Source organism: Molothrus aeneus, chromosome 9 (assembly GCF_037042795.1).
Source record: "Molothrus aeneus isolate 106 chromosome 9, BPBGC_Maene_1.0, whole genome shotgun sequence".
NCBI classification, from domain to species: domain Eukaryota; kingdom Metazoa; phylum Chordata; class Aves; order Passeriformes; family Icteridae; genus Molothrus; species Molothrus aeneus.
In genome coordinates this window covers 15,804,191-15,831,630 of record NC_089654.1, presented here as the reverse complement: position 1 = coordinate 15,831,630, position 27,440 = coordinate 15,804,191, and the positions used below count along the sequence as shown (strand labels likewise).

General features: G+C 39.1%; 1 protein-coding gene across 1 annotated transcript; it reads right to left on the bottom strand.

Moving 5' to 3' along the window:
* Nucleotides 1-3,362: 3,362 nt before the first annotated feature.
* On the bottom strand, nucleotides 3,363-23,170 carry LRRC8B (leucine rich repeat containing 8 VRAC subunit B). Its single transcript, XM_066555385.1, has 5 exons — nucleotides 23,104-23,170; nucleotides 11,159-11,213; nucleotides 10,237-10,336; nucleotides 7,413-9,571; nucleotides 3,363-6,424 (listed from the first exon to the last, which is right to left on the bottom strand). The coding sequence occupies exons 4-5, from the start codon at nucleotides 9,543-9,545 to the stop codon at nucleotides 6,152-6,154; spliced, it is 2,406 nt and encodes an 801-aa protein (XP_066411482.1). The 5' UTR covers nucleotides 9,546-9,571; nucleotides 10,237-10,336; nucleotides 11,159-11,213; nucleotides 23,104-23,170; the 3' UTR covers nucleotides 3,363-6,151.
* Nucleotides 23,171-27,440: the final 4,270 nt, after the last annotated feature.

Below are 27,440 nucleotides of genomic sequence, written 5' to 3'. Positions count from 1 at the left end.
CTGCTTCAGCTTCTCTCTGACGGTTGTGCATTTCCAGAACAAACATCTTTGATATATTAAGAGCTAAGTGCAGGGCAGCGTAAAATGTGCACCACTTTTCATCAAGGTATCAGAAGCACTACTCTATTGACTATTAATCTTTATTTGTGAGCTTAATTTATTAAATGCCTCCATTGTAACATAATAAATAATGTAACTATGTATGGTAGCCTACTGCAACCAGAAACGTTATGTAGAATTTCAGTCTCCTCTGCTACAGAATATGAGACTCTGTTTATATCATAGTGGATCTGTGTAAATCTATGACAATGAAAATCAACCTGTCTTTAAAACATGCTAGCATTACTAAATACAGAAAAACAGGCAGCTATAGCTGAAAGCAAGACTCAGTAATTTGAAAATTTTGTAACTAAGTTTATCAGTTTTCTCTGAAGCAATGCAGGAAACAACACGTTATCAGTTCAGACTGTTTAGTGGATTTATTTCTCAAGCCAGCAAAACCACAGCCACTTGGCATAAAACCAGATTAAAATAAAATAAGATTTATATGTACTTGCCTTTGACATTGTTGCTCATTTCATACCAGAAAACGTACCTCTTTCCTTTTCATGCATATGTTATAATTTATAACCACAGAACAGAAAGAAAACAAATCTTTGTTTTACAAGATTCTTTTACCAAGACATCTTGAAGAGCAAGTTGAATAACTTGAGTTATTTGGAATGGTACGAATAGTCTGAACTTCTGCTAGCTTTGGGTGGGAGTCAAGTACACTCACTAAGCAGTTACTCAAAAACTCAGCACCTTACAGAATCAATCCCCTGCACAGCCCTCATCAATCAGATTCAGCAGTGAAAGGGACTTGCTCTACAACACCTGGACTAGCTCCTGCTCTAGCTTGTCTCCCCTCTTCAGTTTTCTACCCCCACTATACTACACTCTGTTGCTTTGACACAGCCACTTTGTCCACCTCATAAAAAGCAATGCCAACTTCAGATTGCCTTAACACACGCTGAAATACAATTCAGCTACTGTTGCTGGAGAACCAGAATCATCCCTAAGTAGCAGAAAATTTTCTACAGAGCACAGAAACTGCTATCACTGCTCCATAATAGAGCACTAATCAAGATAAAACACAAGCACCCTGAGGAAAACAGAGTGTTAGGGATTAATGAGTGCACATATTCAGCAGTAATCATGGGTTGCACAGCATGGAGGTGTGATTATTTTCCCTTCTGTTCCTAAATTTTCAGGCAGCCAATGCATCCACAGCAACTAAGCATATCTGTTATCTGATAACAGTTCAAGACATGCTCTTTAGAAACTCGTGAAGACTTTTTTTAAACCTATCCTCATACTTTCTACTTCTTGATATTTTACTTTAGATAAACATATTTAGTATATTTGTGTGTCCTAGGCCTGTTTAATTGTCATTCAATATCTATGTATGTGGATATATGTAGCTATATATGTAATACAATCCATGAGAAGAATTCATACCCATTCAGTTGTAAAGTTGTACTATAATTAAAAAAATCAAACAAAACCAAAGAGGCAGCCAACGATAATTACTCTGCAAGCAAATACAAAGTTGCACCCTAAGCAGTTATCATAAGGGGAGGTACTGATCTTTGTCCTGTTCTGCTGCTTTTGGTACTTGCCGGACTGTACCAGACTAATTTAGCTGGTTAAACCAGCAGAAAACAAGTACACTAAAGTGTTTTGCCAGGCTTTTGCATAGAATCAGCTCAGCATAAGGTCCAGCAAAGGCAAAAACAATGGTTAGACTAGAGAGCCAAAGCACAGAGGTCAGAGTGATGAACACCTTTAGCTATAATGAACAGCTTCACTAAAAAATCCCACCCAACTGTCTCATCACAATTTTATGCATTTTTGCTACTGAGCAAGGCCAATTTCAAATGATCAATCAATTCACTATTAACTTGCAGATTAGCTATGTTTTCAATGAACATAATGAGCTACACTCCTTCTTCCCCTTGCCATCCATATACTAGAAGCCTGAACCTTGACTTGAGAGGTTTTCAGGTTGCAATGCCAGGGAGATTGCACTGACTGGCTTTTTTCCCCTCCACACTTTTCAAATACTTGCTTTACAACATCTTTTGACAAGAGTATTCATTCTGCAATAGACAGATATGCAAGTATGAGGTAGGGGAAAAGACAAGAAATAACTTTTATTCAGGGTGTTATAAGTAACACTTATCAACAGTAGCAGTAAATATTAGAAAGAGCATTTTTGTAAGAGGAAGAAAGCAATAGCAAGTAATAAATGTACCTGTTTAACAGCAGGCCCATGAGCTCTACAGACTGATACCTCCCTGTGTTAAGCACCATGCTGCCAGAACTGCCTACCAGCAAGTTCTGCTTCCCAGGAAACACTTCCCCAGAGCCTCCTGGGCTAAGCAGCAATAACCATCTCTCCAATCTCTCCTGTTACTTGGAGGAATTATTCCTCTCCCCTCTCTCTGAAGGTGGACTCATTTCCATCCTCTCTTTTCCACGTATTCTCCAAGTGTTAAATGCATATGACTTGCACATCCATACCACTTGAAAGTCTTTTAGCTGGCTCCTATGAAGCAGAGTGCACATTTGTACAAAATAACAACAACGGATTATAGGTTATTAGAAGCTGAACTAAGAGGGAATGGATATTCACATAAATGGAGCAACATAAAGAAGCAAAAGACAAAGATGTCCTTTGGTCCTTTAAATGGTCCTTTAATAAACACACTGGACTGAGATAATGCCTGAACCCTTCAGATGCCAGTCCAACCCCAGAGTGGGTTTCTACTGCCCCCTGCATCACCTACATGTCCTAGCAATGGAGCACTGGGAGAAACTCTTCATGTAATGCCAGGATGGAGACTTCTTCAGACACAGGAATTCCTGAAACATTGCTGTATCCTGTTCGCATAAATGACCACAATACACAAATCTGTAGGAGTATGAAAAAACTTTTCATAAAAGCACAATCTGTTTTTAAAAGCACAATCTGCTTTATTTTACTAACACTACCTCCTTGAAACAGGTAAGTTGCATCATTTTTTATTAGTATTTCATTTCATGCCCAAGAAAAAAGGGCCACAGTTCCATAAAATTTACTAGGAGGGTTCTCATTTTGAAAAATAAAAATACTTTACTTTCACTTGAATATGTAACACTACTTGCAAGTCTGAGCTTTTTCCCATATTTTAAGAACATTTCACACTGCTGTTCATTACCTTCACACTATCCTGTAGAAGATAGGCCTGGTGCCACATAGATACAGACAGCTGGAAGCAAACTTCTGAGCTTTGCATTAAATGCAACATCTGACGAAAAAGAAAGAAGAGTTCATAGAATTGTAATGCAAACAAAAATTTAATCTTTAAAGAAAACGTTCATGATACGGAAGGTCACAATACAAAGTTCTTTAACACAATATAGCACAAACAAGTTGAAAAGCCTTTTTTGATTGGAAATGATTATTTATACAAAGACTACATGCCAACAATATTATTGTACAAAGTTTGACAGTGGATTCATAAATTGATTCCCTGAAAATTCCCTTGTTTTGAAGAAAAAGTGAATATTAAGGTAATGGCTGAAGTGAATTCAAGGAATTCAGAGTTACATTTGTTTCCATCCTCAATTCTAAGCACTTGGATTAGGTTTCATGGTACAAAAGGGATAGTAAAGGCACTGTGGTTTGAAAACAAGGCTAGATATCATAGCCTTTACATGTCCCAGCTTTTGTCTGGGTGTTTTTTAAACACCCAAACATGCAGCTAAAATAATCCAACCCTCCTGAGGGGGTGCAGAGTGAACAAATTAAAGTCTGCAAAAAATGTAACCCATTTAGCCTATAAAACAATATTATTATTAATTACACATGTGGGTCTCAAATCCTCTACCTTTTTAGAAATTAAGTACCTTTCTCCAAGTTATTTCTGTTAATTCACAGCTGACAAAATTAGTGTAGAATGCACATTTAAGATAATTTTTCACCTTCATCAGTTTGGTTGATTATGGAAAAGGACTGATGCATTCCTAAAAAGTTGAAGCTATTGGCAAGTCAATTACTTGCTGATTTAACTTTTTCAACACAGCTTTCTAATTTAGAAAAAAAAGCTTTAAAGAAAATTCACATTTAATCTGATAAAAATTATTAGACTGCAAGTCTTAAGTGTCAAATTCTGGCATAGTGTGTTCTTTAATGTTAAGTTATGAAGTCCAGACAGGCCTATTGCAATTATTAACACAAGTCTTGCCACAGGGGTGTAAGTCAATGCATTGTGGCTTAATCACATGTACCACAACTAGCTCTGTTGATGAACCATGTCAATTCCTATGGGACTGTTATACAACTCAAAATGAGTTAACAGAGTTTGGAGGAGTTACATATGGACATTATGAAACACTGTTCAAGCAGCACTGGTCTGCACATAAACACAGCTAACCAGTTTAAACTAAACATTTTTAGAACTACATAGAAAGCAATTCGTTTTACCACACTTTGGTTCCCTGAGAAGAAAAGTGCTCCAACTACAAAGGTCTTTGGAATGCCATCAGCACAGTGGATAAACATGCAACTCTTGCACTGCTCCTGCAAAGACATCTGCTTTCATGTTGGTCAGAGTTGTTTGGGCATTTTCATTCAAAAGAGCATTACACTCCAAAAAACTGGCAGTGGAATGGGAGCAAGAGATGACTAAAAGTAGTCTAGTACTAAAACTAGTTTTATCTGTGATGATTTGTTATTACAAATTGGAATGCAGCTTGTTAGCACACTTCTTGAACACAAAGTCCTTACGGGCAGTTTACTTCATCTGCTTAACCCATAATTGAGATTAGTTTTTGAAAACTGTATTATGTTAAAGTTTTAAAATGTGTTTTTGGAAAGAATGCTAACCTCTTCTTTCCCCAGGGCCATAGCTTATGTTTCTGGTGAACATGATAAACATAATGTGAATTAAGACTTCAAATATAATAAAACAGCGCACAGCAGAAGAATGAAGTCAGGAAACATTTTATTTCCATCCATTTTTGCAAGTATTACGGATGGCATAAGAGTTTTTCCCATCACTCTGATTTATGAAATTATTACATCCCTAGAAGAGGCAAAGCTTATAATGCTTCCTGTCTTTTCCTCCCAAATGCTTCTAAGTTGTGTGATTATTTAGTTTGTTTTATCTTTGTCTTTCTGTCCCTATCTAATACAAACCTCAAACCTCCTTCATCCTCTCCCCAATAACTGGGTGTGGAGAAGCTGCACTGAGGCAGTCAGTAATGAGAAGTTATAAAAATATTACTCAGCAACATACACTACACTAACACCTGGGATGCTCACAACATACAGAAAACAACTTTGCAACTATTCTGTTTGCCATCATTGTTTCTGCAGATCAGTAACGTAAGATGGGTTCTCTAGGACATGCGCACAACAGTTACTTCAGATTCTTCCGATTCCTCCCAATTTCTAGGCAACATTTAATTTTGTATTTACTATTTTTAAGACAAAATGCTGAAACCAGTTCTAGGTATTTAATAGCAAGATTCAAATGGCATCTTCCACAATTATAGAATTAATGCTTAGTAATTGTCAAAAGCTTTTAAAAATTAAGTTATGTTGAAAAATTACTTTCCGTATACCCCATGCAATTAAACTGCTCAAATAGTTTAAACTCTTAATTTAATACATCCTAAGTTAGAGAAGAGTTCATATTTAGAAACTAATTCAAGACAGTTCTTAGACCTCATATGGCAGGAATAAAACTATTTTAAATCATTGCTATCAACAGAAAAAATTCTCATAGGAAAAAAGTATATACACTCTCACTATAGCCAGGCAATCATCTTTTCTTTTTCAATACTACCATAAACATCTAGCTGAACTATTTCAATCAGTAGAACCTAACCAACAATTCATGTTCCAAAATTCAAACATGTTTACCTGTAAAAGGCTGCATCTTTTGTTTAAATCTGAATAAATTTTTCTTTTCCAATACAATCAACTTAGTTCAATGCATCAAAGTTTAAGACTGATTTGTAAATTGCTCTCTCTCCTTCACTCCTCTCTACGTATACAGATCTTTAGAGAGATATTAAGCAAGACTTGTAGAATGCAACAATGCAGAGTTTCATTTTAAACTTAGGACTTATCTGAGCATGCCTGCAAACGCTCTCTTACACGAGGTGGAAGTGTTTTTAACAACCTTTCTTCTACAATTAGATTATTTCGCTTTAAGAGCTGACATTCTTCCAGTTCAGCGGGAAGTGATTCAAGATAGTTTCCAGTGAGCTCTAACTGAACAAGATTCAGTAGCTGACCCACAAAAGGGGACAAATTCATCAGACTATTATTTCCCAGAAGAAGAAACTGCAGCTTTTTGCACTGAAATAATCCATCAGGCAGCATTTCAATCTAGAAAAAGGAAAGAAAAGAACAAAAATAAAGTACATTAGAAGGTGTTAGCCTATGTGCAGCTGTGTGTTTTGACATTTCCCCTTTTTATTTTAGGGTAAAAAACCCTCTTAGTTTATGAAAGGAAAAGGAAGACTGTAATTCCTCTATCATTATGTGATCAAGTGCTTGAGAGCACTATAATGGTTTTATTATCCCTGTTTTCTTACAAAGCTGCTTAGCTCCTGGCACAAGCAAGCCTGGAAGGGGGAGCACATCCATGTATGCACGCAGAACTGCACGCAGACGTGTGAGGTGGCAGGGCAGAGGAAGAACCTACTATTCCTAAGAATCACTTAATGAAGAGCAAGCACAGACTGTGGAGAGACATTAGCAGCCTCTGTGTTGTGAAACCTGTGCAAGTAGTTATCTGTGCAGTGCAGTCCTCCTGGCCCACTCTACTGACACGTAAAATCCAAAACCAGCCTCACCAATTAAAACAATTACAAACCTCAGAGGAAGTCACAAGCCTGAGCTCCACACTAACAAGTCAGACAATTTAGCACTCATTGTGAGGTTACCAACCACAATTATTTCCCTCTTCCCAGTCATACACCTGAGATGCTCATCAACCAGCTGTTCATTCACTTTAGCATTCAGCTTGATGTTTTAAGGTAAACATTAAACACTGTTCACTTCCACTAAAATACTACATAGGATTGACAACTGCAGGGCAAGGGAAGATCTGTTTCTGCAGCCATGTTAACCAACTATAACCATGTATACCATCTCTGGATCAAAGCCCTTAAGCAGCTACAAACCAGGATAGTACTTATTCAGTATTATGTGAGCTTTGCTGATACCAAAGCTTTAGTAATTAAACAAGCACCACCCCTTTTTTCTGGATTTACTTTAATCATGAACACCACAAAAGCTAGAGGTTGTTCTAGAAGAAATAGCAGCTTAAGTCTATTTTTGTTTTTGAATAGTAATTCAAAGTTCTACTTACATGGTTTTTTGTCAAAGCCAAGTACTGCAGGTTGGTCAGATAACCGATTTCTTCAGGGATGGAGGTTAGCTTATTATAGCTAAGATCCAAATAGTGTAACTTTCTGCAAAGAAATAGCTGCAATGGAACATTCTTAATATTATTATAATTTAGATACAACTGTTCCAGGTTTGACAATGCACCAATCTGCACTGGGACATAGGAAATACTGTTGTGCCACAATTTTAAGCAAGAAAGATTCTTAAGATGTTGGAAACTAATTATTTCTTCCACTGTTCTGAGATTATTTTCTTTTAAGTCAATTTCATGCAAATTGTTTAGGGTAAAAATGGAATGGGGAATGCGCTCTAAATCACAGCAGATTAGTTCCAAGGTTCTCAGGTTTACCAGCTTCTTCAGGTTATTTAGCACTATCAGTTTATTTCCCTCATTGTTGATAGACAAGTGTTGTAAAGAAGGCAGAAGATCTGTGATCACTTGAGGTATACGGGAAAGGTTGTTTTTTAAGTGAATTGATCTCAGATTTTTTAGCCCCTGAAAGCCATCATTGTATATGGAGTTGTGATGATCTAGCATGAAATATCCTGTTAAACACAATTCTTGTAGGTTTTTTAGATGAAAGACCCAAAATGGAATTCTTCCCACCTCACTAGACTTCAAACGCAAGGTTTTCAGATTTTCTTCTAAGAAGTTGACTGCTGGATAATCCATTGTTAGTGATGAATGATAAACATTGAGTTCTTTGAGATTGACAAGCTGGGTCACAGCTGAAGGAAGTTTGGCTTCAGGAATCAGTTCCAGGCTTAGAACTTCTATTTCTGTCAGTTCAAAGACGCTGTCTGGAAGACCATTTAACATGAAAAGGTGAAGTTCAGTCTTGTCTTGGGAGTTTCTTACTAGTTTATTTTTCAATTTTTCCACTGACCATTCATTGTTAAGATTTATCTGTTTGAGCTCATTTTCACTCAAATCAGACAGGAATATTGAGAATCGTTGGGAATAAAGAGGATCATACTGATCTGCCAAGTGAAGAATAAATGCAAAGTCATTCTTCACATCAGGTATATCAGTGTAATTACTTTTCTCTCTCAACTTCTCAAAAGAGTATTGCTTAAGTGAACTTCTTAACATCCACCACAAACTGTAAGTACAAGTTAATCCATAGAAGATCACCAAAACAACATAAAATGAAGCCAAAACTTTAAAAATTTCTGCCAGCGAATAAACACACTGGTACCTTTTGTAGCCTGTAAAGGCTTGAACATTAACTACACAATCAATTTCAAGTGTAATAAATGATAAATAGTAGGGGACATAAGTTACTATTATGACAACTACAAAGACTTTCACTATAATCTGTTTCATATACACTGTGTATACAACATCCTTTTCTTCAGCGTGTACTCGGAATTTCTTCACTTTTTCAAATATAGCTTTAGCTTGTTCCCCTTCTTTTTTGTCAAGAACACTGGAATTTTCTCTTCCAGTTGTTTCCAAGCCATGTTGTGAATATGGCAGGGACTGTCTGCTGGCCCCTATGTCTCCTGAACACTGAGGTGATGAAATCACTGTTTTTGATTTGGCTGTTGGCAACTTCCTGGCAGACTGCTCAGCAACTGTTTCTGAGAGGGCACGTGTTGTCCAGGGAGAGTCGAAACACTTCTGAAGAACGGCTACAAAGTGCTCAAGCCTGGAACTTGTACTGGGATAGTAAAGCCAGAAATTACTGCAAGCTGCAAAAATGAAGGTATGCAAAAGCACTAGGTATGGAAAAAATTTGGCAAACCAGTGAAGCTGTCGCTCATAACATACTGCATCAATGTAGGAATACTGCTGCCGATGGAGATAATTCTGGATTTTAAGCGGGATGATTATCGGTGCTGTCGGGCTAGCTGACATGTTAAGGTTGGCTTTAACTAAATCCCAAGGCACAGCACAATGATTGTCAAATTCTAGCTTGCAAGGAAGACAACACAATACTCTGGTTTGAGTAAGCTGGAGAGCCCCAGCAAGCACAGCAACTAGCAGCATTATCATGGTGAGGTAATACCAGAAGACATCCCACCATGGCTTTAGTATGTGGTAGGATGACTGGGCATCTGCTAAGCATTTGAGTTCTGTTAGCGTGATCATGACTTTCACCTGTGAGAGAACAGCAGCTGGTAGAAGAAAAAAGAAAAGACATTCTTAGAGAATTGTTTTAAAAAAAAATCTCACCATTAAATACTTGAAATCTATTATTGTTATCATAGTTCTAAATATATGTAACATGTGACTTGGACTCCAGAGCATAGCAAAAGGATCCAAGAACTTCTGGGACCCGACCCCATCCATCATCTCATGGATTTATTTTAAGGAAAGGTACGTGGGAGTGCAAAAACTTAAAGAGTGAAACTAGCCTGAGAGAAGGTATATTAAAACCAAACATTCGGGTACTGCTGCAGTAGAAGCCACAAACAGGTATAAGTCAAAGAAGTGGCTGTTGTACTATTAGCAGTCCTTCACTACCATTATAAACTTACATAAGTGATTTTTTATTTATGAAGAATTCCAAAATCAGAGTGGTACATTAACATGATGGTTCTTGTAATTTAGAATTTTCTACCAGATTAAATAATTCTACCCAATTAAAAATACACAAATTCCCAAAAAGCCCTTGTTATATTCTTATACATAATTCCTCATCTCTTCCCATCAAGAGAATTAAGCGTATTGGCAGAATTAAAATTAAGGTGTCATAATGTATTATTGTTCAATATTGTTATATATATATATAAAAATGACACATTTAACTCCCAGAAGCATAGGTTTGATTCATACTTACTTTACCAATTAAAGAGAATAAAAAACACAGCACTGCTCAGTCAGGAGGTCTACACCTTTTAAAATTCCTTGGACATGCCATCTTTACATTTGTCTTCATTCTGGATGAAGAAAACATTGAATATACTTATTTAATGGCTTAATGTAAATAAAGAGCAAACATTTCAGCTTTCATTACAACTGCTGTCTCATTATGCTTCCATTAAGCTCTGCATTGCTACAGCTACATGAAACGGAACAGGATGTACGTATGTGATCACGCAGCATGCAAAGTCAAAGTTTTGCAGTCACATCGCCAGAAAACTCTCCAAACACCCAGGAAAACTGCCTACAGCTAAGCCCTATTTCAACAAGGAATTTATTTTTTTCCCCAAAATAACTATGAACGTGTTACTTAGGAAACTGACCCCCACCTGGCTACACTCTCCTTTCAGGCAGCTGTAGAGACTGGGAAGTTCCCCCAACTGATAAATTTCCCCTTTTCTCCTGGATGAGCTCCCCCAGCTGCTCCTCAGAGAATCTGTGCTCCAGACCCTTCACCAGCTCCACTCACCTTCTCTGGGCTCACTCCAGCCCCTGAATCCCTTTCTTGTAGTCAGGGCCCCAGAACTGGACACAGCACTCGAGGTGGGACCTCTCCAGTGCTGAGCACAGGGAAGGGCCCTGGTCCCCCTGGCTACACTGTTTTTGATACAGACCAGGATGCCATTGGCCTTCTTGGCCACCTAGCACACACTGGCTCTTGTTTATAATATATTGGTACTGTACATTTCAATTTTAAACAGAGCTGACAAACTGTTATAAAGTGTCAAACAATAGCTGAACCCGATTCTTACTCCACATTCAAATGGAAAAAATGACTGAAAATAAATTAACCCTTCTTGCAATGACAAAGCTATTTATAATAGAATACAAAAACTTACCAGGCCCACCCAAGGGAAAGCAGCTGAAGAAGGACTGGATGGTTACAGTACACTCCTGTAAGGAAAATAAACTGTCATAAGACTGAAATGTTTGGACTCCAAAAACTGTGAGTATTAGAACAGCAGCTCATTACTGCTTCCACAACAGCATCTCAAAGAGCCAACATCTATGAGTAAAAGATCTAAGGATCTACAAGATGCCACTCCCTTCAAATTATCTATGTGTTCACTATCTGAAAGTTGCTTTTCCTAAAGTAGAAATAAAGTGATGGCTTCTCTCATTGTCCCCTTTCTAAGCACTAAAAGCCATTTAAGCTCAACAATTTTTCCATTTACGTAAAGTTACAAGTTCTGCAGCTGAGATGCTACACAGCTGAAAAATAGCAATTTCTTTAATCACTCTGCTTCAACTTCCAAAAGCACATCTCAAATGCCTTTAAAATTATTTATTTTGACATAATTCTTGTGGGTTGAATATAAATTTGTCGGTATAAAAGCATAAAGACATACGAAACCCATTCAAACTAAGGCTTTCATTCTGCAAAGAATACCTGGATCACATCTTGACTCAATCCAAACATGCTTGATTTGAATGTAAACAGAAGAAAATAAAAAACATTTTTTCCCTTCCAGCCTAAAACTTAAACCAGTCAATTCTTCTTTCTTGAAATTTGTTATAAAAATGGAAGACTCGGGACCTCTGTTAAAGTTGTAAAGAACACACTAAGAGATTAATATATTGAATGATGCAACAAAGTAAGATAAAAAGGTAAAAGTAGCAAACTTTTAAAAAAGAAAATCACTTGAAATGTCAAAATTTTCACTAAATTGGCTGAGAGTTTAACATAGTGTGAAAGGTCTAATGAGCATGAGGATGGGAGCAATTCTTTTCCTGACAAACATGTAAACCTCATCAGGGACTTGCAGAGATACTAATGTTTTAAGATGATTCATATAACTAAATGTTTACTGGAGTATTCTTGGGGAATAAGGCATACCTGCTCAATACAAAGGACAAAATTCAGAGTACAGTGAAACAGTTAACACTCTTTGATAAAGCATTTTCCCTAAAACTTACAAAACAGAGAACAATTCTGTGAAAATCATATTGCTACACTTAAGAGTATGCATCACTCAATACACCTTTTTCAACCAATGACATAATGCTAAAAAAAAAAAGTGCTTTGTTTTTGTACAGACTGAGAACTCAATCTAAGGCTGAGCCAGGTGACTTTGTAAGGTTTTTATAAAGTGCTTTGTCACCTCTCTGCCTTGCAGAGATTACACAGTATATACAATTGTAACATAAACATGTGAATTATTGATGATAATTTTGCTGAAGACATTTTTCTTTCAAATCCTATCTGTATGCCAAGAGCGGCTAATCAAATGGAATAATGCTGAACTGTAATGGATTTGATAAACCTCATCTCCAGCAGCTTTCAACCCATATCAAAGCCATAAAAGCTTTTCAAAGATGGCCTAACTCAATTGGCAATCTTTCTTACAAGAAGAGAGAATGAAGCTTAGCCCCAGGCAAAATGATGACTTCAGGAGAGTTACTCCAGACCAATACAGAGACACAGGCCAGAAAAATAAAGTAATAAAGATCACTAATATTGAGGTAATTTTTAGTTACTTCAAGACTTATTAAATCAGAACAACAGAAACATATCCAGAATGTGAATAAAAGGCTCTTGTTTTGAAAAATATTATCTGTAAGCATCAGACACCCACCACCACCCCCAGCTGCCAAAAGGGTACTTAGTATTGCATTACTCTGTCATTTGGTCACTGCTCACAGAATTTTAGGCACATTTAGTCAGTGATGTCTTTGCAGCAAGGCAATTACCTTGCCTGTCCTCCCTAAAGGGTATTCAACTGGTGTTTCTGACATACTAATTTAATCAAAATAGATTTATACAACTAAAGCTTTATACAACTACTTGACAGGTCATCCCATGGCCCCTCTGTCTTGCTTTTTTTCCCCTCCCTCTCAAAGAAACACAGCCACCAAGTTTTCAGGCAGTCTCTTTAGACTCTTGCAGCTGCTTCTCAGCCTAGATAGGGAGATGCTGACATACTAAGTAATGTATCTGTTTAATCAATTTTCTATCAAAAATCATTCTTGAACTACACAACCAACTTAGCTTCTAGCTAGTTTAAATAGATCGCTTTTTCTTCTCAAGTTTTGGATGGAAAATTAAGTTTGACAATGAACTAAACATATCATCGGTTTTGCTTCATAGGCAGTTTTGAAATTCCCCTATGAGATTCCCAGCACCTGTTTATGGTTTCATATGCACAGCCTGAGCCTTGCAAATAAACCCTCATGAAAATTCCCAAAAGAAAAATAAACAAACTTTACCCATACACACACTCATCACCCACACCAGATCTTTCCTGGCAAAACCTTCTCCTTTTATTGGCATGTTACTGCTCCCTTTCTCGAGTATTCTGTAAACAGCAAATGGCGAGGTACTGCATGAGTTCTGGTGCAAGTGACTCCATAAAGAATGATGCTGCCATATTTACTCTTAGCAGAAGCATTTACATGACTGCCTCTCCCTTTTTTAAGCTGTGATTCTTTCAGAATCTGTACTTTGGTTGCCTCTGTGCATACACAGATTCAGTTGCAGGACCTTTTTGATAGGGATTGTGGTTTTGAATCTGTATTCCACTGAATGCTGAACAACACAAACAAGATTAGAGAAAGCTTCTTTCAGCTCCCTCTGAAGAGGATCACAGGTGACAATTAAACATGCATAAGTGATTATCCTTTTGTATTTAAAACAAATCCAAAGACATTCCCACACTCTACAATAAACAGTATGTTCCTCAAGCACTGGATCTTCAGCACTACATTAACATTATTCCAAGTTTGCCATATCAACCTCTTAAATAATCAAAGACCTAAAGTCCTTCCAAATACGCAGAAATTAAGCTACAGACAGTCTCAACCATGTGTACCTGGACTGGCTAGAGGCCCTTGCCTTTCTTAAACACTCCTGCTCTCAAGACAGCTGAACATAAGGTTCAAAACAGTAACAGCAAAATTTTTTTTTACACTGCTTAAAAATCAGTCTTTGCTCTCTGGGGAAGGCTTACATGAAACTTTATAGCCAAGTAATTTCTCAGGAAAAGAATTGTAAACATGGTTTAAAATTTAGTGAGTTAGGCTACACTAACATTTTTACTTTACAAGATCTACCCTTCTCTGCTACAGCTTCAAAGTTCATTGCACAGCCCATAAGTTTATACAAAAATCTTAAGATCAAGCAACTACTACCTCACTGTACTACTGTCATATCTTCATGAAGCTGAAAAAAACCAAGAATAGAACATGGCAAGTATATCTCAGCTTCCTTATTAAGATTTTACAAACCTTGGTTTTAAAATCTGTCACTGTTCAAACACTCACTAGGGAGAAGGACCACATTCAAACATTCCAGCTGCCTAAAATGACAAACCTGTGGGCCTTCACAGATCATGGACCACATCAGTTAGCTCTGCCCAAGTGCATGAAGGTACTGGAGCTTAATTCTCACAAGAAGATGGGAGGGTAAAAACAAGTCCACTATTTTGAAGATTAAACTCCATAATGAAGCTGCATTATAAGATTTGCATTTAAAAGTTATGTTAAGTGTGCTTTTTATTTCATTCAAGTCTAGCCCATAGAGCAATTTCAAACACAAATTCACATTCAGATATAAATATTTTTACTAGTAAAAGCAGTTTCTCCAGCCCTCTCCTCAAATTAAAGATTGTGTTCTATCTGAAATAGGTCACAACATATGCTCCTAGAAAGTGAGAAAAAGATTCAGTTTAAACTCAAGTTTAGAACCAGAGATAGGTGAGACAATCAGTTTACACAAAAACCCTACAAAATAAAACGTAGAAAAATTGGTAAGTAGGTAAAAACCTAAGATTCAGAAAAAGTATGCTACAGAGTTAGATAGATAAGACTTCTAATGGTAAAAAAACACAGTAAAATGAAAGGTGGACCAGCTTTGCTTTCATGTAATTGCATCAACATTACCAGTCTCTTTGAGAACAAGCTGTCTGCTTGTCCAGAGCCTATAACTCCATTTGTAGCCATGGTGCTTTCTGAGATCCCTAAGGAACCAAGCAGAATCTGGACTCCAAATCTGAGCATTTCTAGTAAGCAATGTTTTTTACAGCTTTACTGTCTAAGTACTATTTTTAAACTCAGAGATGCATTTTTAAAATATACAAATTAAGGTTATAACTTAAAACTGGAGACATATCAGACTCTAAAATACTTACTACAATAAATATCAATGCAAGCATCTGTTCAGAAGTGTGCTTTATATTGATCATACAATAGATACTTACCTAGTTACATCCCAATATTTAATTAATAACTTATATAATTTGTGTTCATTGGAAACTCTAGCACTCTTTTTTGCTTCATTAATTTACATTTCTCCAAGCAGCTGTATATTGCACATACTCCACTTTGAAAAGGAAATTATTGGGTAAATGTGGTAGCAATGATGTAGCTCTCAGAGCAGCAAAGGCTGTCCTTCACTAATACCCAAGAAAATATTTGCAGCAACAAGGGGCACCATCCCCATACAAATCTAATCTGGATGTCTAAAGAGCTTTATCATCTCAGAAAAAGGCAACAAAACCAGAATCAGAACTGCAAGACTAAGAATGCTCAAAGGAATGGTGACTTAAGAAATCAGACTAAAGGAAGGGGCTTTCTAGCATAAGGGAAAGAAGAATGAGAATATAGTGGGGATGGAAAGAAGGGGAGAGAATTGTATTGGAAATGTATCTGCCTTCTTAGGCCAGAAGCACATAGTCCATAAGTGCTCAGCTAATGCTAATTTAAACCACAGGAGACAGCTCTCTCCAGGCATGCCATGCTGTCAAGCATTCCAGCCCAAATGTGTCAAGGAAGATACGAGGAAATTGGCACAGATCACACTCTCAAGTGATATCTAGAAGAACAGGCCTCCTTTGTCCTTCCCCCATCTCCCAGTTAGGTTTTAAAGTCAGTAACTCAGTTGTAAAGATACTACAGTCTTTACTTCCAAGTTCCAAAGAAATCCTGGAGCAAGTTTGGAACATTAAATATTAAAAGTCTCCTTGGTGCTTCACCTGTTCTTTCCTAAACAAACATGATGATACCAAAAGCAACCTCATTAGTCCCAGCCTAGGTCTTTTAACCGCACCTTTGGTAGCTCTCCCAGAAACCATCTTACACAACACTACATCAAGCCCTTCATCCCAGTACTAACACAGCTAACACAGAATCAGACACCTTCCAACTGCACGCAATAAGACTTTTCAAGCTTGATTATTTGTACCTTTTTATTCTTGTAACCATGTTTTTGGGTCTTTCTCATGCTGGCAAATATGACTACATAACCATAAGACAATGGTATCAGCAGCATCCCTCCAGCATTCTGAATGGGCATCAATGGTATCTATTTTATTTTGCATACCAAGATAAGTATTACAATAGAAAATTAATTTTTATCCCATCAGTTTCTGTAAGTCAGAGATATGATGTCAATTCATTGTGCTGCCATGCTCAGGACATCAGAAAGCAAAGCAGAGAGAACACTAGAGAATATTCACAACTTAAATACTAGCAGATTTTTCTACAAGCAGATTCTTTGTTTATAGTATAGCTTATTATCTTCAGTCTTCAAGACCAGTAACAGTACAAAGGACCCAGCAGCATAATACAGTTAGAATTACATAACAAGAGACCCTCTTTCCTTGGGAAAAGGCAAGGAATTGCACATACACCCTCTTTCCATTTTCAGCGTCCTTCTCAATAAAATCATTAATGGCCAAAGACATTTGAAACAGCCAAGACAACTTCATTAACCTTACTGGAAACCAGTCTGAAATAAGAGAATATTCTCAGAAGGCAGAACTTAGGAATATATCCACAAACCTGAACCAGCTCTGAATTAATTTCTCAAGCACCATCAAGAGTGCTGCTGTCACAGCAGAATAAAGTACACTGACTACAAATCCTGCTTAACAAGTCAGGTAAGCATTTGGGTCAATTTTGTCATCCACAAGATAACATCTTGCTATAACTAGGCTATCAACATCATTTGTTACATGGCAATGTAATACCAGATGTACTCAGGTATTCACTACAGCAGGTTCATATTCTCATTTGCTTCTTCTAAATAAAGGAATAAGGAATTCAACCACTCTGCATTTAGGCAATGATGGAAGGTGCCAACATTTTTCACATCACTTCTGCAGAGAGCAGAATACTGAAATCCAGTGGTTATTGTTATTCAGAACCTCCATTCTATATGAATTTCCTAGCTCAAACATTGCTTTCCAATACAATACCCATACCTAACCTAGTTAATAATTTACTTCTGACAGCTGAATCACTTCATGCAAGTAATTTCATTTCTTTCCAACTCAAACGTCTCAACTGCAAAATTATGGTAACATTTCTGCTATTCTCAAAAAATGATTTAAATGAGGAATATTATACACTAATAATTTCTTACTAGCTATTTAGCTGCTTTGGATTGTACTAAGCTTCTGTTTGGTTCTGAAAGCTGGAAATACATGCTATTCCCTTTCCTAATAGTGGTCAAACAGTTATCACCTTTGTCTGATCTCAGAAATATTAATTTGTATTTGTAGTCCTCATTCTACCTAGAATAATTCTGATGTTTCTAAAATATGAACAGTTATTTAGTACAATAACTTAGAATTTCAACATTTGGCTGAAAAAAGGATACCAAAGTTTTTTCAACACTTATAGACTGCTAAGACCAAGCAGCATTCTCTCAGGATAGCAGATGTTGAGAATGGAAACAGCAACCGAGGTCACAAAAAATAGATACCAAATGTATTCTGTCTCTGCAAGATAATTATTACCATGTACAAATATAGCCACAAGATTTAAGAATGGTCAAAAATTAGTCTTTTAGTTTTAATTTTTCCTGATGTTGTATAAGATTAAGAGAACTTTCTAGAAGGGAATATTATTACTTCCACAGACAAGAACTTAATTGCATCTAGGAAAATATAATTATCAGGGCAGCAATACAGAAACATATTTCACTCTATTAGTTCTGACATCAGAAAGCTGATTTGGATTTTCAGTAGTGGCTCATATCTCCTTTTAGAAGCAGCAGGTTTTCATCTTGTTTAACTGGAAAGACAGTTACTCATGAATGCGAGCCTGACACACTGAAACACTCTATTCTAGATGTTTGGTTTAAACAGCTAAAATAGAATAATGAGAACAGATAAATTTCCAATTGATATCTGATGGAAACTCAGACATTCTTTCTGTATGCCAGCTCTCCTAAAACCCCTCTTATTATCTTTTTAAAGAATATCCCCGCCCCAAAGTAAGAAAAAGAAAAACTTGGGACTGCAGTCAAATACAAGCCTGCTTGAAATGGAAATTGAACAGGCTTTACCAATCCTCCAGCAGTGTGCAATGTGGCTGCACAACCCCCTCAGCCTCTTAAGTATCTTCCTATTCATATTACTCTGCATTATGTATATACTAATTGGACAAAGCTACATCTTCTCTTCTTTTAATAAAATGAGTGGACTGAAAGACAGATTTCCCACTGCACACCCTATATGGTAGTGTCTGTACAAATTGCATGCCTAAACATAACTGTACAGTTCAGAGCTGCACATATGCACGGGATCAGGAGAGCTGAAAGCCCATTGTACCTATCAGAAACATCTCCTAGAACAATGCTAAGTTTCAGAACCACAAACAAGTGATCAGACTTGAATTCTACAGTAAATCCACAGTAATCCTGCTTTGTTTCCTGAACAAACACAAAGCTAGTTCAGGACTTGTGTTCGCGCGTTGTACTTCCATCAAACCCAAGTATGCTGTGCAAGTCTCCAACTGTGCAAAATTTCCTTTTTTGAGCAGGCTGTCTGAAGAGACCCAACAGCTGGTAAGGTTTTTCAGATAGCAGTATTAATCAGAAACACATTTTGGTAGGAAGCCAAGTTTAAGAACTACAAAAACAAGAGTCAAGGTTTTATCATTACCTGAATCAATTAAGAACTTTAAAGTAAAAAACCTCTAGCTCCATATTTGTATTAAACAAAATAATAATTTGAAGCAAAGCAGACACTGCTTTTAACTCCTCTTTGGTAAAGAACTTGAGTATTGACATATCCCATCTCACTTCAATTAAGCAATAATTTTCCCAACTTTGTAGTCAGTGTCACTGCGTAGTATTTAAACAATGTTAATGTTTAAAAAAATGTGTTTACTTGGCAAAGGCACTGGAAAAGCAACAATCTGTTTCACACTTGCATTGGCATAGGTTGGAAATTAAAGTTTATCTTGTGAATAATTTAAACACAGGCTAGAAACAAACAGTTTTTAGTTAAAAATTTTCAAATTCCTTCTCTTCCTCAAATATTTTGGGTTACACAACAAATGCACACTAAGATTTTGCTTTCATTCAGGAAGAGAAATTAGTTCAAAGGACTAATAATTCAGCATTAAAATCACAATGTGCTACCATTAAATTTCAGCGCAGCAGATCCTCATATTTGGATGCAGATGATTTTTTTAGCTACCAGAAAGTGGCTAAATAAACATTTCACAACCTGAACTAGTCACAGAATACTGGTATTTTCCCCAGAAAACCAAGGCAATAATGTCTGGGAAATAAGGGGTTAAATTTTCTGCAACTGAAATAAGAGCTCTAAAAATCAATGTCACTTTAATTAAGCCTGAGCAAACTACATGACCGTGGTTTTGTAGCTGTTGCGTCACAAAACTGAAACTTTGCTAACCAAAATCACAATTCAAACTACTATCTCACAAAGAAACAAAGTGTTTGTAACAATATCTAAATTCTACTCACAATTAGTAGCAACCAGATTATGTTACTACCATATTCTCATTGGGATCACTGGACCCCTTACCAGCATTTCAATCCTTTTAGTTTCTCAGCGTCAAATAAATTCTCAATTTAAGAATAAGAAGTTGCATTCCAGCTTACAGTATCCAAACGTACTTGGAGGCTGAGCCCTTACAATGGAAATGCAGTCATATCATTTATTTCAGTGTGTGCAAATATGTTATTTTGAAACAGAGCAACACCAGTGAGAATTAAATTGAACAAGTCAATTACAAGTTCTCCACAGTTCCCTTCTGATTGTTGAAAGACCCTAGAATCCTTGTGGGTGTGCATCAGAAGACTGTGTCAGCACTGTCCCTTGAACTCTGCATTTGTAACAGCTTTACTGAGAGCTGCAGCATCTGCCTTCCTTCCAAGGTACTGCACCACTACAAAGCACAGCCTTTTAATATGGGTAAATTTAAATCAAATAGCTGGGGAAACTATTAAGTATTATGACCCTTTAGTTCAATAGTGAATTACAATTTGATTTCAACAAGCTAAAAATTAAATCCAGAACTCATTTGTAGCAGACTAACAACTCTTGGGGCAAATAATCCCCAAACCCAAGCAGAAGTACAATAAACTGAAGCCCACTCACCAAGTCTGGTAAAACTCTAACTGGAATTATATAACCTATACCTATATAACCTATAACTTAAAGACATCATATGTAAACTTTAGAATATTAATTCCACTTTACATCTCTCAACCTTCTACATGGCGACCCATGATATCTGAACCAAATAGCTTCACGACCACAGCACAGACTGCTAATTTATCTTTAAAAAGAATAACTGCAAAAGCAACTGGCAGAATAACACTATTTACAAGACAATAGCTGAACAGCTGTTATAAGGATGCCTAAGGATAAATACAGCCCACAGGTTAGTGCTAAGAATACAGAGAGCAGCGTGAAACATTTAGATAGGCAGCACAGAGACCCATAAAAACCACACCTTATCCCCTTAGTCACATGAAACATCCATTTCTAATCCTAGCTGAGTAAAGCTTTTTGGCTTTAGCAGTAGGCAGTTAGCTGAAGTAGTGTTACCAGTGCCACAGTCTCTTTTGCTACCTGTAGCACATCAGGCAGAGCAGGCACAGCAGCAGCTAAAGACAGACAAGATTTCCCCCTCAATCCCCCTTAGAAAAATATTTCTTTGACAGTAACATACTGCTCATATTGCTCTACAAGGTTCATTTTGCAATGCTGGAATACAGATGGATGTTTCTTTAGCACCATTGGTCTCTTTCTAAAAATTATTCTACATTATTTCATTAACTTCAAACAACAGCTGTATTGGTAACTTGCAATAAACAAAAGGCAATTTTCTCCCTATAAAAACCATGTTTTCCCAAAAGAGGAAATAAATACAAGCCAGACCAGTAACTCCCTTCTCTCAAAAGTGTAAGGAAACTAGCAAGTTAATATTGCACAATTTCTAAAAGTTACATGAATCCTACTGAAATTAGAAGTCAATTGCATTATGTGAATGCAAAAATATATGTTAGTGTAAAACTCTCCAATAAACATTTGTTATCTGGCTACAACAGAATGCTTCAAACACTCAAGAAAAGTCTTAAAAATCCCCCTATATCATATATTAACTACTGGTTCTCTGCCATAATCATTCTCATTTCCACTCTCTTTTCATTTCATGTCCTTTGCACTGCTCAGAGCCACAGATACTGAGGGAAAGTTACCTCTTCTATCCCTCACGCTGTCATCTGAGCTACATGGATTCTGAAGAAAACATGTACAATACAGATGGACAATACTTAATAAATTCTGTAAGTACTGTAAGATTTCACTACTGAAACCTCATGGGCTTTCCTTCATCACTCTCTTTAAGTTAAACAAGACAGATCAGTAAGGCATAATCTGCTGCCCTCCCTGCTAGGAAGGTACTTAAGAAAAAATTCCAAGACACCTGAAACAATTGATGTCTCACCTTACCCTTTCATCAAACAAAGAAAGCTGAGAGTCAGCAGAAGCTACAGCATGAATACTTGAAACCATAATAAACCTAGCTTGTTCAATGACTACCTCACAGGTATAGTTTTAAATGACCACACAAGGGGCCAATTCAAACACAGCTTACCTTATCAGCATAATTAATTACATACTTAATATAAAATTAAGTTTTAGGGAAGTCTGCTTTAATCACTCCTACATAACTGGTCAACTGCAGCATTCACTATGGCCAAATTCTGACCCAAAGCCAGGAAGCTGCCCCAGTTTCCCTGAGAAAACGGGCACAAAAGTCAGCCTGGCGCCACTTGCACAGCTCAGCCAGGGCGCAAAGCGAGGCTGCCACGCAAGGGGCTGCTACAAGCTCCCTGACTAGCTGGGACGAGAAACGCTGGCAGGAGAAAATTGGCCAGGCAGGAGAAAGGAAGGCAACGACAAATAGGACGGTTCTTGTTCGACACGCAGAACTGTCAGGCCTCAACACTGAGTTAACACTTTTCTCCCTTGCGGGGAGGCTGGGACTTGGCTCCCGCCTGCCCCTTGCCCGAGGGCAGGTGCCGCAGGGGCCGAAGGGTGGCAGCTGCCGCCCGGCCGGGCGAGCCCGGGGCGGAGGAGAGCGGCCCCAGGCGACCTGTAGCGCCCGGGTCACTCGAGGACACGCAGATATCGGTTACGCAAACCACAGAGCGGTTTTCGCCCGGCTCCGCCCGTGGGCCCCGGGGCGGCCACAGACCCGCTCGGCTCCCCGAGCCCGGTCCCTCTCTGCCTCGGCCGGCCCGCGGGGCCACGGCAGGTGAGCGGCCCCGCACCGGGCGCCGCCGAGGGACGGGGCGGCCGCCGCGCAGACTCACGGGTGATCCGACGAGCCGCGCCGGGCACCCCGCGGGTTGGCAGCGCCCTCCTGGTCAGCTGGCGGAGGGGCAACCCCGGGAAAAGCGGGGACTGCGAGAGCTGCCCTCAGAAAGCCCCGCTCCGCGCCGCTCCCCCTCCTTCCGCCCGTGCCTCCTCGCAGGCCGGGCCCGCGGCGCACCTGTCAGCGGCAGCCGCCCCTCCCTTACCTGCCGCCGCCGCCGCCCCCGGCCCGCCCGCGCAGCGGCGCTGGGTCCGCGCGCTCCGTCCGCGCGGCAGCCGGCGGCGCAGCGCGAGGCACCGGCTCCAACCGGCGCGTCTGGGGCGGGCCCCGCCGCTGTCACGTTACCGCCCGCGCAGCCAATGGGGCGCAGCCGGCGGCGCCGCTGACGGGCCGGGGCGGGGGAGCTGCGGCGGACAAAAGCGCCGCGCTCGGCCCTGGCCCGGCCCCGCCGCTCACCTGCGGAGCCGCCTGACCGCCCCTGCCGGCGGAGCGGGGAGCTCCCGGCCGCCTTGGAGCCCCTCGGTGCGGTACTGCGGCCGTGCCGGCCCGCAGGCAGCAGCCCTCCCTCTGCGTGCCGGCGTTTAAATAACCCGAGCCGTTGGAAGAGGTGGAGGAAGTGAGAAAGCCATTGTCGCCGGCCGTTAGCAAATAAAAATAGACGCGGTGACACTCGCGAAATGCAATTTAATCCCACCGCAGGCTTCGGCTGGGCTGGGGTGCGGATTCCGGAGCGGCCCCGACCCCTGCTGGGGGCGGGCGGAAGGAGCGGTGCCGGGGATGCTGGGGAGCGGTGCCGGGGATGCTGGGGAGCGGTGCCGGGGATGCTGGGGAGCGGCACCGCGCGGGTGCGTTCGGGATGAGCTCCTGGCCCAGCCGCGGCACCGCCGCTGCGAGTGTCCTGCTTGCACCGGGGGTCTCCTTCCGGGGCCAGGGACACCCAGCGCCGGCAGCCCTTTCTGACAGGAACAGTCAAAAATCTGTGCGGCCAGACTCTTCTATGGCTCTTAGTTCCACTAAAACCCTGATACCGATATTATAAAGTTCACAAATAAACACAACGTTTTCTAAAAGTCATAATTCATTTGACTTTCCTGTACCTCCTCCAATAGGCAGTGAAGCTCCCTTCTCCAGATGTCTGAAGAGGCCAGTTCTGCTGGGCAAAGGCATGAAAGTCTGAAGGAAAATTTTTATTCCTACCTAGATTTCTACAAAAACTGGGACAAATGGGCTCTCTCTCCCTCCTCTTACTCATGCAAACAGCTCACTCTATTCAAGTAATTGTCCCGACATATTTTCATTATTAGTAACGCCTTTGCAAGGACTTAGTCTAAACTCTATTTACAGTATAATTACACTCCTTACACTGGCTCTGTTATGGTAATGTTTATTCTCTGTCCAGTCATCAATTTCGTGGGAAAAGGGACTATTTTCAAAATATTGCTTTTCCTCCGTGAAACACAAAAATCCTTTTCCCTGCAGCTGTACAAAACCACCTTCATCTTAAATAGCAAAGACACTAAATTTTACAAAAGCCAACAATTTCCAAATTGTATTCACAGTTTTCAAATATGTATTCAGTACACATTTAGCTAGTAGTGTTAGTTTCAATTTAAAAGAGACATCATACTTTTGAGGAAGCACAAGCATTGCACTGGAGCCAAAAGTGAAACTAATTAAAACAAAAGGGAGCCTCGCTTTTTAATCCAAACTTGTAGAAATACCAATGAAGAGGTGTGTTGAAAAAAAAGACCGTTTATTTTTCTAGTTTGCAGTCCCAGTGGTAGCCTAGCAGGGAATGTATTTGTCTTAGGCTGACAGTTTCTACTTAGGCTGTGTATGCTGATAGTAATCTAACCTCAGAGAAACAGCTCCTGTCACCACAAAGATGTCAACATCGTGGCATTGTCTGCAATTACCGCTCCAAGAGTCCTTGGTGAGGTTTGGTAAACAGCAGAGAGCAGGCCAGTCTCTTCCCAGGAGACCAATTCCCTTTTGTCTTATGATCTGCCGCCTCCTTAGCTGGCTGTATCAGCGAGACAAATTTTCTGCCCTATTAGGGTTTCCCTGAGGAATTATTTAATCCATTTTACAGGGACTATTTCCCCCATGCATGAGCAAAATAAATAAAAGTACATCTTGTTTTATAATCTTGCTTTCTACTAACACAAAAAGGAAAAGTCTTTCTCAAGGATCTGCCGTATTTTCTTTTTGTCAGCAATATACTAGGAAGACAAATTCATGTTTAATTAAATTATAAAACCAAGGACTATTTGCACTAAGAATCAAAGTATTGAAATAAGTCAGAACAAGGAAGTTAATGTTCATAAGGTTCATCATTGCTTGAGCAGAAGATTGCAGCACAATTATCTAGATTTAGTTCTTTACTCTGATACTGAGTAGTTCACAGGGAAGCACAAGGGGAGGACTCAGCCCGTCAGTCACACCACACCAATCTCTGAGCAAAGGAAATATTTTGTTAACATCTTACTCAAAACCAGCCCTGTTTTATCCATGCAGCTACTCACTGTACACCCAGCCAATCAAGCTCATCTTTGAAGTTAGCTTAGAGACACTTATTTCAGGATGAATTTCTTCCAGTCTTTTTCAAGCAACATTATCTGGAAAATGTTCTTCAAGTTCCAACACCCATTCTATTTGTTTTTGACAGCCATATATAAGATACTGAAAAACAACAGCTTGATAATACTGTGAAAGTTGAGCTTCCTTTCACACATCCTGCCATCCCCTGATCTTTTTAACTGCTATTTAAATGTCACAAACACAACTTTGGATATATATATATATAAAAAAATAACATTTTAAAATGTGCTCAGTGTGAGTATTGGGTATCCAGAGCATCTGCCTCAACCCCTTCACTTGTACAATTTTGGGAAATTCCATATAATAAGAAAGGGAAAGCTATATAAGAAAGTGCTGTATATTTTAAAAGGCAATACAGTAAAAATTTCACTTTTAAATATCTTCTATTGAAAATTCTTTTTAATATTACAGAGATGTTATTTCTCTTGTCTTTTAACCCTCCAGCAGTGCTTGGGGTTGCAGGACCAGCAGCATCTTCATCAGTGATCATGCTGGCAGCAGTATCTGAAGCTGAGCCTGCTCTGTAAATAAGGCACCCTATGACAACTTGCCTTGTGATCACCAAGTGAGTTTCTGCCTATCTGATTCTCAGGATCTTGTCTTTCCATATGAAAGGCTACAGCTGCATGTTTAGCTGAAGCATGAATTATCGGACCACAACTCTTTAACTCCTAAAACTCCATACTACCATTTATTCTCCTTAAGAGAATAAAAAACATGTAAGCTTCATAGTTATAGATATAATTTCATTTAATTTCCTGGCACATCCTGATTATCATCTCACTTGCTCCTTCTGGCATTTGCTAAAGCTTCTTTGTCCTCTACTGACAATTTATAAATCACATGTTCCATGCGCTGCAGATCATTGATTCCTGGTGCACTAACGTGGCTCGCAGTGACCAACAAAGGCTCTCCTGCAGGGCGGGTGTTTCAGAACAACACTTCCCTCTGCCGGACCTGTGGGCAGTCACAGCTCTGCCTGCCCGGAGGGACCTGCGCGCCTTCCTCTGCCTCTCGCTCCGACAAGACCCCTGCTCCTCCCGGACTGCGCGGGACAGTGCGGAACTAGCAAAGCTCAAAATAATTCATCAGATGAATAGGATAATCATAAACATTTCATCGACTATCAACTGGACAGAAATATCAATATACTTTCTTCTCAAGACAGGAGTATCTCAAAGCCATAGATAACGTGAAAACTGGGAGTCTCAGGGTCTGACATTTCATATTCCCTCCAAAACCCTGACAGCTTTATGCCAGATGAAATTAGAACAATATTTAAAAATACCTTTTACCCAAATAATCAGGTATTTATTTCTTTATAGGGCCATGCAAAGAAAAAAACTTTAAAAGGACAGTTAAGAAATGCCTGCATCTCTTGTGACTCTATGAATACTAAGATGGTGCTACAGTGAATTTTAATTAAATGCCACACTTACTACCTGGCCATCTATTCCAAACTGCTTGCAATAACCAGAGTATGACATTTTACAGGGGGGTTGATGGAAGCTACTATATTCAGATACAGCTGTCTTGCCTTCAAGTCATTAATGGGTTGGAATATTGTCCTCAGCTGAGGATGTGTTAGAAGGAAGGGGAGAAAAACTGCAGAGATACGTGAGTAAGATTGTGCTTAATTCTTGCCCTTCACAAGGACAGGAACTGGTCCCAGTGAAGTACTACACATGCTCTTAAGTCATTTATAAGAACACCACTGAAAAACATAATTAAGCATTTTACTGAACAAAGATTCTGTTCACATACTCTGCTGACTGAAGGGTTTTAGTGGACTCCAAAACATAGGAAGAAGATGAGTAAGCTGAAGGTAGAAGGAGTAGAAAATACATTTGTAATTCTAAAACAAAATTCCCTGTTAGTGAAATATGCTTTGAAAAGGCAGACTATGTTATTTAATGTCATCACTGTTCCTGTACTTGTTAG